At 39.6% G+C, this 21073-nt stretch overlaps 1 protein-coding gene across 2 annotated transcripts in view; it reads left to right on the top strand.

The window, feature by feature from the left end:
• The window catches only part of KALRN (kalirin RhoGEF kinase), a 508172-nt gene that overhangs the window by 263009 nt on the left and 224090 nt on the right, over nt 1–21073 (top strand). For both annotated transcript variants that reach the window (XM_086751416.1, XM_086751415.1), the window contains one exon: nt 9271–9393. In XM_086751416.1, coding sequence (XP_086607542.1) covers nt 9271–9393 — 123 coding nt within the window. The remainder of the gene's footprint in view (nt 1–9270; nt 9394–21073) is intronic.

The following is a 21073-nucleotide window of genomic DNA, read 5'->3' as shown; positions in this document are numbered from 1 at the left end:
CATATTCTCACCCTTCTCCTAATGTGTGTCAGTTTTAAACCATCGTAATATGTTTATAGGTGTGAAGAACTGCACAAGTGCATAATAGCCATCTGCACAAAGCAGACACGAGGTTATTTTTGCCATATAAGCCTATGAAAATGTTAGAGCAGCTGTGTGGTGCACACCTCATCATTGCATGAAGCCAGCAGCCATGTTGCCCATGGGAGGCTGGTATATCTGGGAGCAGGCAAGAGCATTTGTGACTGTTGTACAGGTCTGTAGGTCTACAGAAATGTGAAAGCTCTTGGAGCGGAGTGAGGAATGGAAGAGCAATGGTACTGCAAGCTAACGCCTGAATCAGCAAGTCACCATGAACTTCTGAAACTCTGCTAGAAATGTTGAGAACAGTCTTGTTGGTGCTCAGACCATTGCCATGGGAGATATTTAGGAGCTTTTCACTTAGTCATTAACTTTGTAGCCCTTTCACAACAGTTGTTGCATACTTTTGCAATAGAAGCTGCTAAGAAGGGAGTAGCCAGGGGCAGTTGTTATTCTGTAGTGATTTCCACTGCAAAAGCTGTTGATGAACAAGGATCTTGCTGCAGAGACTGTCTTGTCTGGACAAACTCCTACAGTCCTGTTTCCAGATGGGCTTGTAGGATATCTGTGGGTGCTAGAAGCAGTGAGGAGTCTGAAGACTGTATGCATATATTTTTGCATATTGAGGACACTTCTGACACTCTTCTAAATTGGTGGACACACATGTCTCAGTAGCTGTATTATTTACTCAGATGTATTCACTTGTAAAAGCTGTGCTTTGCAAGGCTGTACCCACCGCAAAGAATACAGCGTAGATGTTCTGCTTTTGGTGAACAAGTGGGTTTTTAACTCCAGAGGTTAAATTTTTATTGTTAAAAAGATAAATTGCGCAGAGGTGAAACTTTCACATAATGTCCCAGAAGCTCATAAAAACACGTACAATCTGATTTCATGGGGGCTTCTTTTTTTTTTCAGTTGAAAGTAGACAAGAGAATAAAGGAAGTTTTTTAAATGTTGTAATTGGCTCTGCATTTAATTCCTCTCGTTAATTTAGTTGCACTATGCAGCAAAATACTGATAGGTCTGTAAGATTCCTTTCCCTCCAAGGGTAAATGGGACTACATGTTTTTTCTTTTGAAAAGACCTCTTTAATTATGTGGTGGTATTTGGAATAACTACAATTAGAGAGGAAAAGCAGGGAGTGATTAAAAAAAAATCATCATACTTAACAGCAGCTGAATTAGTTCTCCAGCTTTTGACAAAGACCCAGGCACAGTTGAGTATATACATACCACATGGAGGAGTTGTACTGAAAAGGAAAGGCAAAATGGAGGTGACAAATTTTTGACTGACTTCAGAGAAGGCTGTCTGCTGTAGCCTTTTAAGAGAGATCTTCCTTGAGAAAGGATTGAAGAATTATCAGAACTGATCTTTCTTGTCCAATTCTCAGACTGTGTTAATGAGTGTAGCTCTGTTCTCTCAATTACACCTCTTATTTAAAAAAAAAAAAAACAAAAAACAAAACAAACAAAATAACCAAACCAAACAACAAACCCCCAAAACCTCAGATTGCTTGGTTGGTGGTAGTAGAATACACTAATTAGGTCTCAAGCCAATTAAAAGAAGCAACTCTTACGACTGACCATCTGAGCTGAATTAAATACTGAACAACTTGATCTGCTGGCTGTGTTATTTTTCTGAAGATGAATTAGTCATTGCCACACGAACGGGCCAAGCTATGCTATTTCAGGATTTATAGCTATATGCTCAGCAATTAGGCATTTATACCACAGTGAATTTGGAGCAGCTTACACCTGATTTTAAAGCCCTACCTTTCAACGCATTGCCTGCTTGCTTTTGTACAGCTGCCATGATGTATTTTACTCTTTGTGATGTTTCAGGATGTTCCTGTATAGGAAAAGGTTCCTAGAATCCCCAACCAAATTTGGAGCCACATATTGCTAGAGGCTGCAAAAACTTACGGTAGAAGGCAGCTTTCATTCCAAACACTTTCTGTGTCAGCCTCGCTTGTTTTGACTGTGAGTGTGGTTAGTGTAATTTTAGAAATGAGAATGGAGGGAGGAAAGTTGAGTCATTTGCTGAACTGCAGTGCTGGGCATTGAACCAAACAACTTAATTCCAGTCTACTTTTGATACTAAATCCTTGTTACTTTTTGCTTATTTCTTAAAACTCTTGCATAATTTGACATGCTTAACCAAAGAGAGTGGACAGTGGCGCTGTTCCCTTCTGTCGCTACTGAACTGCATTAGCAGAGCTGTATCTGTACATTAGGAGTGTGCTTACCTGCATTAACCTGTGCAGCTTGTAACACGCTGTCAGATGAACTACATTTATTCAGAAGGTGCTAAATGGGAAACAGAACATTGTGTTCAAGCGTGTGTCCGGAGGCTCAGATGCTGGTGGATGCATAACTAGCCCTGTCCATTAACTTCACAAAACATGTGGATTTTTCAGTGGGAACAAGGTCTGAGTTTTAGAGTCAGATATAGATGTCTCTGAAATTAAAAATAATCTTATGGGAGTCAAAGATTATGTTTCTGATTTAAACATGAGGTTGATTTCCTTTTTCGAAAAAGCCGTTTTTTTTTAAATACTTTGCTATGCCATCAACTTAAAATTATAATGAAGAAAGAGGTGAAAAAGGGAGCTCAGTTTTTATTAGGAGGTAAAAACCACAAATGAGAATAGCTGAGTTTTGCTTTGGGTTCTATTATAAACCATTAATAATAGCAGGAAAAGCCAGAGGATAAGTTCCTTTGTATTTTGGTGTATTTTCTCAGCTAGACCTTTACTTGACATTACCCTGCTGTGACAGGGCCAGAGGTAGGAGGGAAAAGAAATCTATTTTCAGCAATGATTTAGAATACAAAAAAAAAGAAACTATATTTTAATTTAAATCAGACTTGGTGCGCATTTTATTCATTAAAGAGGATTAGGATTTATTAAGTCTCCTTGAGTTGTTGTGGGTTTTGGAGGATTTTTTGTTTTGTTTTTCTTTTGATTCTCAGTGTTTGTTCTGTATTCTCTGGTGCTGTTGCTGACACCAAATTCTCCTGGAGGGCCTGGTAGCTGACCAGGGGTTGGGCTGTCCATGCCAGCCTGCACAGAGCAACATTCTCCAGGAGCAGATATAATTGCAGTGGATAGAAGTTGATAATCCCACACTGACTACCACCTCCACCCAGAGATTCAGTGATTTCCCTGGCAAATGTGCACTTTTTATTGCTTAGAGGCCCTTTCCTTTTACTTCCCAAGAGGGGAGTGCTTTGTGGGTGTCCTGACAGTGTGCCTTCTTTGAGTTGTATTGCTCATAAATGCGTATATGATGTGTAGCTTCTAGTTATTCTATTGTAAGAAAATGAATTATCTTCCACCAAGAGATTCTGTCTTGTATTCTAGTTCAGCCATTAAGTGTTACTAACTATGCTTGTACAATTTTGAAGGGCTTTGACAGAAAAGATTGGTTTTTGTTGCTGTGCAGTATAACAAAACATTTACAATAAACTTTGGATGTAAAGTATCTATGAAAGCATGATCTGAAACATGAGCCTTTTAACTACACTTCCTCATTACAAAAAGCGTGGTTGGGAAAGGCAGAGTTTCTGGAATAGGGATTTCAAATGTGCAAGGCCTTGGAGTTACTGAGCATTCACAATAGCAGTTATAGAAAAAGTTAAAGGTAAGGTTTGATTCTTGTGAATGGAAATGGTGATGAGACTATAAAACCACAAGTTTTGAAGTGCCATACGAATTCCTGGTACCACACCAGAACTCTAGTTAGCCCATAGTATCTCAAGAGCAAGCAATAAAGTGCACGTAGTGGCAACTTGATACTGTTTGGCTTCCTTTCACTGGCATAAGTCTAGCAGATTTTGGAGGCTCTATCCATGTGTTTAAAGTTAGGCAATGCTTAGGCACCTATTTGAAATGGGGCCTCATTTAAAGCTGAATAAATTGGGTGTACTTCACTGGAATTGCTCTGGAATTCATTACAACTGTGCTGAAGTTACCAAAGAGTTCCTCTAACCCCTTTGATTTATGCCAGGTTTGTACTGTTTTGAGGTCAAGATCTGACTTCTTAACTGCCTAAAGTGTAAAATGGTATAATTTATTTTCAGTTTTCAGAATAACCTAGTTTTAAGAGTCACTGTGGCAACAACAGTGCATCTTAGGGTAGCAAAGATTAATGATTCCCTCAGCCAAGACACTTCTTCAGTGGGTCATCTCGCTGAGGAGCAATGAAACTGTTCAACACAAGCCTGGGTCAGATGCAGAAGTTGGGGTGTCCCGTGATGGCTAGCACAACATGCTGCATCTTATTACTGCTGGTTTAATCACCAGCTTACACTTCTCATCTCCTTCCCGTAGAATGAGGGCAGGGTTCAGTGACTGGTATGTTCGAGCAAGCCTTTACGTTCTTCTCAGATTCATTCTCATTTCTTCTTCATTTATTTCTGCTAGAAGAAATGTAATTTAAAAGATGTGAAAATGCAGAAGTTTTTCAACTAACTTCAGCAACAGATATAGTTCCTTAAAGTAATGGATTTTCCAGGCCTTTCACATGTTGTATGTGAAAGAGCAGAGCATGGGGACTTGCTGGGAAAGAGTTGATTCCCATGGAGATTTTAGTTTAAAGTCAGATAAAGTTATGAAGTGCTTGTTAGTTTTCATATTTACTGATTAGGAAAGATACCTACAGAAAGAGGCTTCATTTTCATTGAAAAGTCTGCCATTTAAAAATAGTGCCCATTGCTTTTTTTTTTTTAAATCAACTTAACTTTTTAAGCTATTAAAAGAATTTACCTTAACTGCACTAATGCAATCATCGTGCCATATTCCCGTCATACAAATTAGCCTAGAGGAAGAGCAATTATCATCCTAAAACATTGCTTAATTATTGCCTGATTGCTTCTTCAACATTTTTCCTTTAAAACCATTCTTCCATTTTTTTTCTTACCTTCTTTTCCTTCTTTGTCCTGTACAAACTATCACCATTCCCTGTAAATGGACTCTCAAGTATGTTTTTCCCTGACCTCACCTGGGCAGTATTTTTTTTGCCAGTTTAGGTGTGCCACAGATCTTAGACTTCCCATAGGCAAGAGTTAGATCATCGGCAAAAAGGAGTGTGGAGAGGCCTCTGGAAGCGCTTATCTTCTAAGCAGCAGCTTCCTGATGCTATGCTCATATGAAACCTGCCTGAATTGCCACTGTTATTATTTTTGCAGTTACACAGATCTTTCAAAAAGGACAGTTACAGCTACTCTTCCTCCAGGTAGCATTTTAAATCTTGTGGTTATCCAGCCATATAATGACTGTAATAGCTAGCACAGTCAGCCTGCTGTAATTGTACTGGAGTTTTATTTAATTTTCCTGGTGACCTGAGTTTGCTGCTTATTTTGTTGGGTGTGTAATTGTGCCCCTGAGGAGATAAGGAGACAGGACATGCAGACCATGATAGAAAGCAAATAATGCCGCTACCGCTTTTGATCTTAAACTAGGTGAAATTAAAAAAAAAAGAGATATTAGCATCATCTTTTTCACATTTGTGTGTATCCTGCAGCATTCTCGCCAATAAACGTTGCTGACATCAGATGTGCTTCTTGAGCATTTGGTTTACGTTCTCCTTCTGTTAACAGGCTTCTAGCAAACATTTCATGCTTTTGGGCCTGAGGCCCTGTACCCTTTTCCTAGCTGGGAATTAAACACAGAATTATGAACCTCCATCCAGAAAAGAAGGGGAGCCTGCTTCTCACCTCCTAGCCTCACATGCACACTTACTGGAGTCCCATGCATGCTACCATCAGATTAAATGGAGCAGCTCGTTTATTTCCTCCTGTGGACATTGTATGGAACTGGACAGAGAAACAGCAGAAAGAGCTACCCCAATCAACTCCCCAATAGCAATTGGGTCAGTAAGGTGTGGGATGGGAATTTGACACAGGTGAAGGTAAAATACCAAGATCGTTATCCTCCAATGCTTTTGGAAGATGTCTGCGAGTTACAACATTTCCTAGGTGATTCCAGGGGCATGCTTCACCCATGTTTCACCATGGGGAGTGTGTCCACACAGTGGTTAGCGTGTATTTAAGTTGCAGTCAGGCAAAATCAGGCTTTACTGTGCTAGGAGCTGCAAAGCAGGAGGGAGATCCAGGCTCCTGTCCCAAGCAGCATTCAAACTAGTGGAAGTATGTGCAGTACTAGAAAGAGAGTAGTAAATGCATACTAGAAAGAGAGTTGGCATATACTGGAGTTACAAAATATATTTTGTGTTTCCAAAAACACCTCAGATGATTGATCTATCTGTAGCACAGTATTTTCATTCCAAAGAATTTATGACTTACAGCCTTTTTCTAGCTGTTTTAAGAAAAAAATAGCTTGGCAATAAAGGACTATTAGGAAATTTCAAGGTAGAATTTGGAAAACACTCGTAACTGTGTTTTTAACGGCATCTTCAAGCTGTTTACATTTTTAAGGAGTAATTAAATTATTTGAACTAAGTCACTGCAACTTCAATGGCTAACTGTATCTCAGGACATTAATTTTCAGTAGTAGAGTAAGTTATACAGTCCATGCTCTCAATTAAAACGTTACATGTTTATCTTGAATTATTACACAGTTCTGCTAGTTCTAAAGACATTTCCTTTCTTCAGAGTAAGGGAGAATGTCTCCAAACACACTGACAGGTAGATATTTACAAGTGCTGGTGATTTCAGGTTTAATTGTGACCTTTCATAGTTGTTCCTGCATTTGCCACAGACTGATTGCTTAACATTTCTCATTGTTTCCACTGGGGATTAACTGCTTTGTATCCATCTGGATTTATATTCTTGCTGTTGCTTTGCTCACTCGGTTATTCCATACCTCAGCTCCCCATTGAGTGCAAACTTTCTATGCCTTGCATGATGGAAACATATTTCTCCATGTTTGCAAACTATTGTGAGCTTATTAGATGGCAAATGCTTTATATAAGGAAAAACCTATTAGCTGCTTATATAAATGCCAAGGATTCTTTTGATAGGTAGTTTTGATATCAGATTATCAGAGCCTCATGCCAACATCCTGTTTTCTGCCAGCTTCCTGAGACACCTCAGCAATTCACTTAGTCTCTTATGTATTTTTTTCACCTTCTTTTCTCTTTCATATTTTTTTTCACTCATGTATTTTTCACCTGCTTTTTCTATACAAAATGAAATCATAACATTTATATATGTCACAGAATGGTTGTGAAAACAAATCCATTGAAGACTGGAGTGGTCAAATATGTTAACATGGGTTTCAGAGACACAGAAAATACTTATTAAGCAAGTTATTCTTTAAAAAGTCGTGATCTGTTTCTTGTGGGAATTGTTGCACAAGTAGAGGTTATGGAACACTTTGAACCAGAACTTCTTGAAGAGCAGATAGGGTCTATGAAATCTGAGACATGGCACTCTAAGCAGAGAAATGGCATAGGAAAGAAGTAGTCGAATAATCAAAGTATTTGAAGGAATGCATTTGGGATTCTCTACCCAGAGCAAATGGGAGACAAACTGATCAGAGAAGGGGAACCAGAAAGCAATGACTGAACAGCCAACACACCTGGTTCTGCTTTCTCATCCCCACAGTGACACTTGTGCCAAATGTGTGTTGTCCATGCAGGACATAAAGTGCTTTGATAGTCCATTTTGTGAAATTGTTTATACTCTGTGGATGAAAAATACCTTGTAAGCACAAAATATTAATTTTAAAAATGCTTTTTCCAGCAAATAAATAGGATTGGGAAATAAATATATATGTATAAAGTTTTGTTTGTACTTGGAACTTCTTATAAAAATATACTTGGGATCTGCAGTACAGAAAATACTCAAAGCCCAGGTGGTTTAGATTCTGTACAACCAAGCTGTGAAACAACAACAAAAAAATCTTCCATTTTTCCAGTCTTAGATTTCTAGGCTTAGTCAATAATATCTGCTTGTTTATCAGCCCCGCACAAGACAAGTGGCTCCCAGCACAACAGCTCTCTCCTGCCCAGGTTCTGTGCCCTGGTACCAGAGCCCTTCTCAGGCTGAGCTGCCACGAGTTGCAAGGCATCCTGCAGCCCTTGCCCAGCATCACTGGGGCCCATGCTTGCTGCTCATATGCCAGTGCTGCACGAAGAAAGGATGCAACCCTGAGGCCGTTTGCAGGTGCAGCACCCTGTGGTAGTATCACTGTCTTGGGGATGCTTGCAGTGTCATCCCTCTCCAGCGTGACAGAAATACCAGCTACTGTTTGCTAGCCCATTAGCATCAGTAGCAGCGAGGATCAACAACTCGCTGTGAGTACAGGGCTCCATGCTGAATGAAGTCCTAGCTACTTACACAAATAGCAGTACGGATCTAGTACTATTTATTCTCTTAGTCTCTGTGTATTGGGAAAGAGATATAGAAGGGTGGAGGTCACACCTTGAAATTTCCCAAGCTCATATTGTCAAGTTAGTATATTTTTTTTTCCAGCTTGTAGTAGACCCCAAACAGATTGGATCTAAATTTTAGTGCCAGGGTTGTTGTGAGAAGGAGTTGCAAATGGATGGTGCTCATACAGTTGATCTATTTTTAAAAGAAAATACTCTTTGACTCTCAAAATATCAGATTTACCACTTTACTTTTGCATAAGGATCAGTTATATTAGGAACTGAAGACTGGAAATACTTGGAAGGTGCATACCATCAATGTTTTAAGACTTGCAGTGAAGGATTCTTAACCTTTTAGTTCCAGTTACTCTGATAATGCTTTCTTCCCACATCAAAAAAAAAAAAAAATGAATTGATTCCTCCCTCATGCTTTTGGACTCATTTAAGATGCTTCCTATTCAAATGTGCTGTTTATGTGAAATCAGACATCAATATTTTTTGTTTTACACAAGGAGCTCTTAAGAGGAGGGTTCTTGTTGTAAAAGATTCCAGATTTCTGATTCCTGTTCCCCAAAATTCATTTATGTGACAGTAAATATTTAATATCTGCCAGGATCAAATGACTAAGCTACACTTCAAAATAAATTGAATAGTAAAAATTCAATAATCCTAATTTACCAGTAACATCTATAAACATTTATCTTCTATCCAGTGGGAATTGACTTTGACAGATCTGCATGTGTTTGGCCATAACAAGCCCAAAGCAATACCTCTGCAGCTGTTTTATCCTCACCCTGATAATTTCTCGGTGCTGCTGAGAGAAGAGAGATAATTGGATGTTCTTCTTTTCCGGCAGGTACTGGACTGGATTGAAAATCACGGGGAAGCCTTTCTGAGTAAACATACAGGAGTGGGGAAGTCTCTACATAGAGCACGTGCGCTGCAGAAAAGACATGATGATTTTGAAGAGGTAGCACAGGTAAGAGTCTGAATCGGAGACTTCTATTTTCTGGTTTGATTTTTGTTACTATTCTTGTATATTGAGAGAAATCTATTGCTTTTTTGGGTCATACTGCACTCTTTGAACATTTGGAGCTGACCAGGATCCTGCCTCCCAAGTCTGAAAGTTAGCATGCACACTGCAAGAGCATGGTAGCAGTAGGATATATAAACAGAAAATCACCACGTTGGGTCAATGGGAGGTCTCAAAGCCTGTAGAAAATTGCAGGCAGTTTACAGGGCTGTAATGCAAAGTGCTGGGACATAGAGGAAGATGGTTATGAGTGAGAGTGATGGAAAAATCAATTGTAACTCCTACAGTGGGAACTGAGGACCTTGAGAATAACGTGGAAAGCAGCAGCTAGTAAAGAAGCAGGGGAAACACTGGAGTGCGTTTGCAGTAAGGGCAGCTACCCTTCCACTTTTTCCAAGAGTACAGTGTATTATGTGAAAGGGTTTTTTGTTTGTATTAGAATGAGAGGCAATTGTTACAGGTAGACATTATTATTATTATTATTTTTCCTCATAGTGCAGTGTAAGCAAGGCTTGTCCAGGAATTTTGGTATGAAGCAAAAAAACTTCCACCTAAAAGCTTGTAACATTTCTTTGAAGCATGATCATAGCAGATTTTTAGGTATACATCCTGTCTTTATTTATACAATTTAAAAGAAAGAGGACCTTTGATAATTTCTTCCATGGATGGAATAGTTTTTTTTCTTTCTTTTTTAAAACAATTTTTTTAAAAAAAAAAACCTATGACCAGAAATTATCCAGTCTCAGCTCTGACTGTCAGATTATGTTACATCATTTTGGTTTAGACTTGAAGCAGAAATTGATCTTCTGTAGAGGTGCTTCTGCTTCGGGTATTTCAGATAAAAACCTGATTAATACATTCTACTTTATGTAGATGAAATGCTTTGTCTTCCTGATGCACACAAGGCAGGTTATTGTTCAAATATTTCACTGTGGCATAAGACAAAAATGTATTAGACTAGTTTTGGTTTTCTGTAGTACACTTCCCATGTGCTGGCCTAGTTTAGTTTAAGATGTTTCCAGCAACAGGGACATACCTCTTTCACTGTGCCCTCAGGGAAACTTTCACTGCCTGATGGCAGCTACTGACTAGATTTTTTTTTTTCTTCTCTCTCATATTCAATTTATATTTCTGTCAATCTTTCCTTCCCCCCACCCCCCATTGTCTATACCCTTTTATTCTTATGTATCTCTCTTAAAGAGATAAATGCCAGGGAAGGAGATGAATTAACAACCCTGAAATACCTATGGAATGTTATCATGTCTTGTCCTATGTGCCTTGTAACCATGTTCAACATATTTAATTCTACTAGCATGTTCTTATTAACCAATCCCTTAAATATTTTGTGTTACCTATTTCTTTGGATCCATTCAGTTTGCCAACATCCTTCTTTTAGTTAGATGTTCATCTCTTGATGGAATATTCTACTGCTTGTCTTGTTAGTGAACTTCAGTGTTACCTTTCAGCTGTGATGGGATGTCTTTGCCTACAATTGACAAATCACACAGCCTGAAAGCAGCTGTTCTAGATTGGTGGGTTTCTAAAATGCCATGGGACCTCCTGTGGATTTAAGCCTTCTGGCAATAGGCTTGGATTTCTAGAATTTCCTTTTGCAAATTTATTAAAATGGACCTTAGGCTGGAGGTTGCAAACCACAGTTCTACAAGGCCTCATGCAAAAGCACGAGTGGGAGGTTTCATCCTGAAATCAACATTGGGTGCCTTTCCAGATGTGCGTGAGTCAGCTGTTACTGGATGCAGTACTGGGGCAATGAATGAAAAGGAAGATCATGTAATACACAGAGGTAAAACTAGGTGATTTTATATCCTTTATAGCATTAATATTTTCTAAATCTCCCTATTCTATGATACATTATCTTCATAATTGCAAGTATGTCTCACATTTCTGGATCACAGCTTTTTTTTTTCTTTTTTACTCCCTCTTTGGGTACTTCACTAGAGATGTAGGAAACAAATTAAGAACATGTGAGAAAAGACAGAAAGATAGCGTGGTCTTGAGAACAGATCTGAGAGCAAGATGTGTAACTGTCTGCACATGGAAACATCAACTCACTTAAGACTTGCTCCACAGGATGGTGTAATTCAGAGATACATCCCCTCATCAGGGTTTAGGAACCTTACAGATATGCAGCTTGCATGCTTAGGTACCAGGGTAAGTAAAGATAGAATTATTTCACTTAAGACTTTTCTAACCCCTTTGTTAGTCCTCCTTCTATACTATTTCAGCATGTCTGTGTGTGAATAACTTCCACACATTTCTATTCACTTCACATGACCAGATTCAGAGCAAAGGGTGTATAAATCTAGTTCACTGGATGACCCGCGTTTGTTCAAATGAAGGTGAATGTCTGGGAAGAGAATGGAGAGGAAAGAGAAAAGTATAATTTTCTTGGGTATAGAATCTCTTAGGTTCCTCTGAATCTAATTCTTTTACATCTTATGTGATATCGTCAATGAGCATCTCATTGCTCTGCCTGGACAATTGTGAACAGTCGCAATCAGTTCTGCACTCAGACTATGAAGTTTATGGTACCTCCTAATCAGAAATAACTGACGCAAGTCAAACCTGGTTGCATCCTCCCTGGATTTGACAGGAGTATTTCCTCTAGTGCATTCACACCAGAATCCATTGCTAATTTATGAGGCCTGTCTGCAGTGTGACACTGGAATGTGGTGTTGGCAAATGGACATGGGGACATGTGCTAAGGGGAAGGGAAAGGAATCTCAGGCCTTTGTCTGAGGTCAAGGACTTGAGAATATAATACTTTGTGCTTTGGAAAGAGTAGTAGTGAGGGTAAGAGAGGAGGCCATAAATTTATCACACCTGGAGTTCTCCTGCAAAAGCTTCTAGAGAGGTCGATTTTATGGTTGGGGAATAAATTTCCTCCCCACTCTGATTATGACCAATTTTTATTCTTCCTATTTCCCTTCTTGATCCTTAACTTTTTAGAGTTAATTGGTAATTAATTCTAACTTAAGTTTAATTATTTGTCATTTTTCTCAAGATAGTGAATATCTTTGCCATGGCTAGAGTGGATAACCTGCGTTGTTTATTCCCAATATAGCCATAGAATAAAGCACATGTGCTAAGATCCTGAAACAAACTGATGAGTTTGCCCATTCTCCTCATCAGGATCTTAATTAGTGGCACTGATGACAATAAAACGAGTTGTGTTTGTTTTTCTTAAAAAATAGAATTAAAAGTGTAGTACTGACACACCAGGTGAGATTGACAGTATAAGCAATACTATTTGCTGTTGGTGGTTCTCTGAAAAAAAAAACCACTTAGCCTGCTGTACGATAGAAAATTATTCTCCAAAATCTACTTTCTTTTGGCTCTGATATATTTGTTTTTATCTCCTACTGTTTCAGGAAGGCATTTGCAAAGGTCAAACTAGAAGCAATTTTCATGAGTTTTCTTGATATTTTCAACAGTGGGCAAAACACTGATGTTTTTAAACGGTGCCTAGCTGCGCATAGCGTAGAGTAGTTCATCTGGGATTGCTGTGTTGAGAAATGCTCTGTCTGACCTTCCAAGGCACTAGATTGAGAGGTGGAACGTGCTCCCTCTACATCTGATTAGAAACTGCACAGATTTATAAATCTGGATGTAATGATCCAATCAAGCATGGCCCAAATAGATCACATTCCTGCATACAGCTGTGCTTGGAAAATGTCAGTGATTTTAGAGCGCTGCATTGTGGGCAATAGGAAATATAATTTGGGGTCCCTTTCTCTCATAACTGCTGTTTAGACAGTGCTCTGGCAATTTTCCTAACTGTATTTATTCTACATGGAACACACAGATGGCAAATGTTTGAATTTGGATTAAAAAGCCTGAGCTCCTGGGAAGGAGGTTGTTATCTTTTATGTACCTGTGGCTGTTTCTCAGCCAGTGCTGATACTGCTCACAGGCTGCCACCCTGAAAATGCCAACCCTAGACACAGTGCCTGCCACCCAGTGAAATTCAGCAGTCAGGCATTATCAATGAGGTAGGTATCAAGATATTACCAAAGGAATACCACTCTGTGGATGTAGCTGCAGTGTTCCCACAATGACAGCCTCTGTGCTTGTCTGGAATTACTTTGTGTGTATCAGGTAACCATAGTTCAGCTTGTTATGATTGCAAATCTAAAGATAATTTCATTTTAAATTCTCTAACTTTTCCTTATTTGGCACTTTTATCCTTCCAGTTGAAAAATTCTGTTAACCGGCTTGCGTTCCTAAAAATCTCCCAGCGCTTGAGCACTGTTGAGTTGAGCTGCACGTGTTGGAAACCCTTCTCCTGTTCTCTCTGTATGAAGAGCAGCCACAGATCATTCTCCTCCCTTCCAGCATTCCTGGCAGTTGGAGGCTCGGTGGCCTCGCCATTCTCCTCTGCTCACAAAGAGCACCGCTGCACTCGGGCAGGTGCAGGATTAGGAAGGATACTGGGGAAACTGCCCTGTTCATCCCTTGCCCTCTGCTGCCGCAGTACTGACCGGTTTTGTGCTTTGAATGATCTGAAACAAGCGTTTCTGTGGTCTTCCTGCCTTTATGAGCTTTTCCATCAGGCGTACTGTTAAGATTTCCCCTCGGGCAGGTTTATCCGCATTTTTGGGGATGTGAACGCCCACCGGTTCCTATTTTAACCTGCAGATGGCACTCGCAATGCACTGGTAAAGCCTTTGGCTCGGCTAGTGGTAAACAGAGTTGATGTTCCTAATCCAAACCAGCCAAACACTGTCTCGAAGTGAAATGAAGCAGAAGTGGAAGCTGGCTCGCATGCTGTCCCCTTGGTGTTCTCCCACCCCTGCCAAAACCCGCGTTCTTCAGGTCACCCAGAAAAACAAAAAACAATCGTCCTTTTTTTTTTTTTTCTTTTTTTTTTTTTTTTTTTTCTCCCAGAGCTGGGCGGTCAGTGCTTTAATGCAAGGTGGTGCTTGTCATCTGTGTTTATGGGATAAGCTGCTCTCAGATCTGTGGAGCTGCTTTCAAGGCTCTTGGGCCACATTATGCTCACAGCTACAACTGAGTTTTGTAGTCAGTACCTGTGTGCAAGTTGTGTGCAGTAACTGGTTTGTTTTTCACAGTAATCTGAAGACACTGATGTTTAGAAAGTAAAATATCGCAATTCCAGCATGCAACATAGCACATGTTCTGAACAGCCTTCAAAATGTATGGAGTTGTCCCTTATTATCAAACACACTAGGAAGGTGAACTGCAGGCTGAGCTGTGACCATCAACGTTCATGGGCCTTGCCGGTATATCCAGTGCAGTTTTGATTTAGGTACCTAGCTGAATCCTGTCTTCCTGCCTTTGAAAGTTTTACAGACTCCATTTTGCCAAAGTGCAACATGTGGACTATTCTTGAATTATTACGAAGAAGGACTGCCAGACAGAATGCAAGCAAAAGTGCTGAGCTTTGCATTATGCCATTTGGGAAGCTATTCCCTTTTCCTGTTCTTGGGTGTCTATGCTTGCTTTCCTCCAAGAGAACTTTTGGAAAATTATGATTAAACACCTCAACTTGCTTTGGACCATCAGAGTTAATCTTATGTGTACATATATAGTTCCTTTCAGATTCAGCTCTTCCTTTTACTCTTCTCAGGGAGGTAAATGTTTTTCCTGCAAGGGAAGGCTTTCAGAGGAGATCTTGAAAGCCAAGGGCCTGTATCCTTCACTAGAAATCAAAGATCAAGTGATATTCTTAAACTGAGAAGAAATTTGTGCTCCAGTGTTCCTGTCTAGAGTATTCCGTTCCTTCATTGTACTGTTCCTAAGATGCTGTCAGTTCAGAGTTTTCAAAAAGCTCTTGGAGATAAAAAGAACTTTAAATGTAAATATGTTGAAAAATATTATTATATTGTGAAAAATATGTGAAATATCCAGTGGATTCAGTAAGAAGTCCTGCAGGTAAAAATGCTATTCTGTGATCTCTAAGTTCTATGTAGTTTTACTTGAACTGCTTTAAAACTAAGTGAGGTAATGGTCAGGCCAAAGCTGAATTGCAAACAGCTACTTGTTTGGCCTTCAGGATGAAAACCTAGTGCTTTCCCATACAAATTCCAGCTCTGTTGGATGTCATTGTTCTGAAGTTTGGCATGAAGTTCAGTACTGATGTAAAACAGTTAGGCATAAATTAGAAGCCCATGTTGATAATGAGCACTTAGGAAATGTTGTCCCAGGGTGATTTTTTTTAAAAAAAAAATTATTATTATTATTACTTTTAAAAATTTTGTTACCTACCTGGTTGTTGAAAGGAATAGCTCACTGGACATACTGGATTTTCCCTTTGGGTTGGGTAACTAAAATCCTATGTAGGATGAAATTCTAGGCAAAGACTGGGAGAAAGCAGACAATTAAACCTGGTAAGAACTATGCTTGAAATTAGCAATAATAATTGTGTTTTCAGTAATGCCAAACCTTTCTAAAAATAACAAAAACATGAGACAGACAACAAAAAATCAGCCCTACTCTTATCTTCATCATCCTTTCCATGGTAATTAGCAAATTCTGAAGCTATGATCTGCAGTTTCCTGTTCACTTCATTTATGTAAATGTATTCGCTTCTGCACAAAGAAGAAAAAATGCCCACTGGCAGCAGATGACACAGGTCTTTGTACCAGAGTGCAGGAAGCCTGGGCTCCAGAGCTCTTGGTTTCTTCTCCAGGCTGGCAGCAGGCTGCATCTGGCAGCCACAGGCAGCAGGGAAAAATGAAACTGCCTATATATGGGTTGTCTGCGAAGGTTATCTTGGGACTTCTGGATCTAAAAACTTCTGGCGGCATAGCTGAAAAGCCAGATAGTTTATCATGGAAGCAATAGCATAACTTTTTGTGTGAAGTCTAGCAGCTTCTGGGTGACTCGGGACCTATCTGCATTGCATGTGCAGAGATACAGAAACTTCTGCACAGTCTGAGCCAGGAACCAGAAAGGCTGGGAAGGACTGGGCAGTACAGCAGCGTTAGGTGTGATGCTATGGGGACTCAGCTGCCAGAGTGGAGTCAGAAGCAGATCATGTAAGACGTATTTTCCCTGAGGAAGTGTGATACTCTTCAGAGTACGCTGTGGATATCAGTGCCACGCTACATTGCATTATCTAGACATGCCCGTGGCAACTTCATTAGCAGAGGTTGCTGTGAAAGAGCATCTTACTAATCTTTTGAAAGTTTGGATAGCAATGTAATTGAATTGGTGGCCATGGGTACTCCACGATCTCATGGTAATGGGGAACCTGTTTTTAGAGAGGCCCTATAATAAAACAGAAATCTTTGTGCCAGTCACTTGAAGAGCTGTGCCTATTACGCCATGTCTCTGAGTTTGCACTTCAGTGTATTTCTCCTTAAGCTAGAGATTATTTTCTTCCGTATTTCTCCTCTTCCAAAATCACATGACAGCTGGGTCTTTTAATTAAACCCCCTGCAGTATGATTCACAATCTAAATACTCCCTATAAAATCTCAAGGCTTGGCAATACAATACATTTTTGACAATTGCCAGGAGCTAGCTTCCTATTGCTGGTTTATTTGGGTGGGTTTATTTTTGTGTCTTTAAAATATGTTCCTTTAATTTGCCTATAAATGCAAAATGCTGTTCCCATGGCAGACTGAGAGAACAATGACACTATTTAAGAAATATATATTTCTAATCTAGAGGTTCTGGAAAATGAAATTTCTATTGTGTCAAGAATTCTGAGGTTTTGGATTTGTTTTATTTTGAATCAGAAAAGAAAGTAAAAATTTCCTAAAGAAGAAAAATCCTATAAGTTGTTATTTCAAGGCTGTAAATTTCTTAAAAAGAACACTGCTGTGTTATATGACATGCATACTAAAAATATATTAAATTTGGTACTGATGTCTCAACTGAATAAGCATACACCTGAAACAAAATATATTTATAATTGAGAATTTTGGTGAAATATACACACCTTGATGAACCACTGCTGTTTTGACTGACCTGTGTATGTTGGTGAAAACCATTGTCATCTAAAGGCTTTAGATCCACTCTGATCATTTTTCTTTGTGCTGTTCTTATTGACAGGCCAGTGGGTTATCAAACTGCACCTATTGATTCAGGAAGATTAATTGCAGCAGTGTCCAAACTTCATTTGTAATGATAGTGGACTATCTTTGGTTCAATTTCTCGTAGCTATTTATAGCGGCAGAGCTCATGGGAAGAAAGGTGACACTATGAATCTGATCAGTGGTTTTACTTTCTGATTTTGTCACAGGGCAGTAGAAGGAGTTGCCCGTGGCTGCGCTGCTTCCTCCGGGCCAGCCATGGTGACTTAAGGAGAACAGCACAACATCAGCCACAGCAGCTGTATTGTGACATCGCTGCAAATCACAAATATGCTGCTTTGCAGACATTTGGTAAATTTCATTAAGATTAAGCCAATGTCAAAGATTTGTGTTCAGTAACAAAGCAAAATAACTTTCAAGAACAGGTTTTAGGTATTCATTATCATTGTGCAAATGTTTTGGGAATTGACTAGTAGGGTCCAATTGATCATTCTGCTGCACAAGATTTAGAACAAAATCACACTTCCAGTTTCAGAGAAATTGCTTATAATTAACTTGTTCTAAAAATGGAGAGTCCAGTTAGATGGTTATCTATACTGCGGAGAAGCTGCTTGGCAGTTTGGTTTCTCCTTCTTTTCTTTTCCTATCACAAATCCCTAGTTGTCCAAATGAAGGATGCCCTCTTATTCCCACATCAGGTGTCTGAACTGTCTAAAAACTACACTTGCATTATGAGATTCTTGCAAAGGTTTTATACTGATTATATATAAATAGAAAGTATTCAACTAGTATTTTATTGCATATAAACCTATTTTAAAAATTTATCTCCCTGGGATAGAGTTCAGATCTCTGTTTGTTTTGTATAGAAATAGGGCAACATCAGTGGATTTATAGAGGTCTTTTGGAATTACATGTGTGTGAACAGGGACAAAAATCCTAATGTGTGTATAAAGAATTCACTTGTTGATTGAGTGCGTGTAACCCAGCCGTTAATATTGCCCTCCATAACTGTGGTCTGTGAGGTCTGGTTTTGCATAACCAAGCCCCAGGAAAGCACTGGTTTGTGTCACTGTGGAAATGGCACCTAGTTTGAGGCATTTCAGCATCTTTGTTTAGTGTCTGGTTCAGAGCACTACCACATGCAAAAGTGCAGGTTCCTCTCCCTGTTCTGCCTCTGCTGAGCTAGCGAGAGGAATTCTAAGATGAGAAAAGCAAGCAGAATCAGCCTTCTCATGTCACCACACTTAAAATGGATCTTGTTGAGGGAATAAGAAATTGCAGAATTTGCAAGAAGTCAGGGACTGAGACAGGAGGTGTTTCTGAACTGTCAGTACATATGTGCACGTGTTTGTTTAGCATGGTTACCTGTATTAGTATGCAGCTAATACAATAGAAACCAACATTTACTGCAAAACAATGACACCATGTCCTATTAACATGCAACCCTTGTTATTATAATGGAAGTTTTGTTAAATGCATAAGGGTTGTTTTTTCCTCGCCGTGTAGGTAACTCCTCATGACAGTGAGATCCACAGCTATGCAGCAAATGGAGAACACAGCATGGTTTTGCCCACCCCCCAGAGTGCAGAAGTGCACAGCGTAAAAGTGCTTTTGTGACTGATTAATATCAGGGAATGGAAAGTGCAGCCGTCACGTTAAATGTGTCAGCCTCAGAGCTGAAGCAAATGTGTTGAGTGTTCGGTGAAATGAAGGGTGTTTGTGCACGGAGGGGAGAGATGGCTGAGAGCACTAGGTTTTGGCAACTGGCTCCTGGTTGTTTTGCGTCTGGACAGGATTTATATTGACAACCAGAACTTGGATTTGTCAATGCTTGCACATCAAAGGTGAGTGCAGGAAGGACTTGAAACATGCAGTGCTCCACAGTACAATTTCAGTGTTACTTTCTGTTGTCTTCTGAGGGTTTTTTTTAAGCTCAAAAGTGACCTAGTTGAATCCTTTTTAAAATCAGAGGTAGGTGTTTGTTCCTACCACAAAGGTGGCTCAAATAAGTACTGCCCAGCCAGGAATGCATTCACACCATTCCTCCTTTATAAAAAGTAAGCACAACTGTTGTCCACTCGTTTCATGGGGTGGCAAGCTGTCCCTCCCAATGCCAGGCCCTTTCCCAAAGAATTCACAGTTTCATCTGTGCCATTAGCACAGTTCCTCAGTGCACACGGAGTGATGGGCTCTGTTTCTGGTGCACTCCTCTGTAATGCGTTGAAAATCAACTGGGAGAGAAGCATCCTTACAGAACAGCCAGGGCTGTGCAACCACGCTGAAATACCAGTCAACTCACCGGAGTGTGTGCTTCCCCCCTGGGACTCGTAATTGGGTCACTAGGTCATTTAACCATTGCCAATTTAGTTCTCTTGTGGTCGCGTGTAATTGTGGGACACACACACACACAAAAGAGATACTTCAGAGCACAGAGCAGAATCCGATTTGTGTGCTAGGATAAGGACACAAAATAAGGAGATTATTTTGGGATGAGAATGGTGAGGGCAGTGTGAATGGCTGCTTGGACCTGCTAGGTATGCCTCCAGGGATGGGAGCAGGTGCCCAGATCCTTCTACTTGAGCATTGGCACAAACATGGGACTCCTGGATAGCAGGCAGAGAGAGATCAAAAGGCAACTCAAAGAGAATTTCTCTGATCTTTGTTTCTGTCTCATATTATGTCCAGTCTTATCCTTTGGGAGCCTCATTTGGGATTTTTGAAGGAAAGGGGATTGGGTGGGGAGAGGGAAGGATTTGGCAACATTAAATAAAGAAGGCTCTCAGGATTTTTGTATAGTAACAAAATTGGCAGATGTTGACTATAGAGGCAGTATCTCATATGCCTGCAATATTATAGGAGGTCTACTACATGCCAAAAATCAAATTTTCTACTATGAAGATTTCTGGTGGGAATACTGTTCTGTACCAGATCACTCACTTTTAGTCATTATTAAGACATATTTATCTCAGATCATGTGTGGCCACCTAATATGATCCAGAAATAATTAAAAAAAAATTATCTTTCTAAACCTGTGTTGTGATTATGGATAACCTGAGTTGAATTTCACACACTGGAACACATTTTTAAATGTGCCACATATGAATGCTTTCTGACCAACATGAAAAATATTAGTTCCTGTCTGGAACTTTTCTAAAGTATATTAATAAGTCTGGTGTAAAATAAATAAATAAAATGGTTTGTTACTTCCAGGGTAGTGAAAACCCCTTTCATTTTTCCTCATTGTAAATATGCAGTACATCTCACGAGCTGTTAAAGAAGATTTTAATTTTTTTGAGTTTTAGGGAAGACTAAGCTCTTAGTCCATTTTACTTTAGTGCCACCTCTGAGGAGGGTGATGGGTGATGGGTGAGCTGTCCGGACAGTTCACATGTCAGGGAAATAACAGCGGTGAAAAATTGGTGTATAAACCTAATAAGATACGGAGAATGGTTTCTACTCATTTGAAACAAATTCCAGTTGTAAACCATGACAGAGAGCTGAATTAATGTTGACAGCGAGGAGATTCTGAATCCAAAGGGACCATCTTGCTGACCTGCTCCTAAGGATGCTGAACTGGAGCAAAAGGAGATGAAGTTAAAAGTT

Source organism: Chlamydotis macqueenii, chromosome 6 (genome assembly GCF_036417535.1).
Source record: "Chlamydotis macqueenii isolate bChlMac1 chromosome 6, bChlMac1.mat, whole genome shotgun sequence".
NCBI lineage: Eukaryota > Metazoa > Chordata > Aves > Otidiformes > Otididae > Chlamydotis > Chlamydotis macqueenii.
This window is presented reverse-complemented; position numbering and strand designations above follow the sequence as displayed.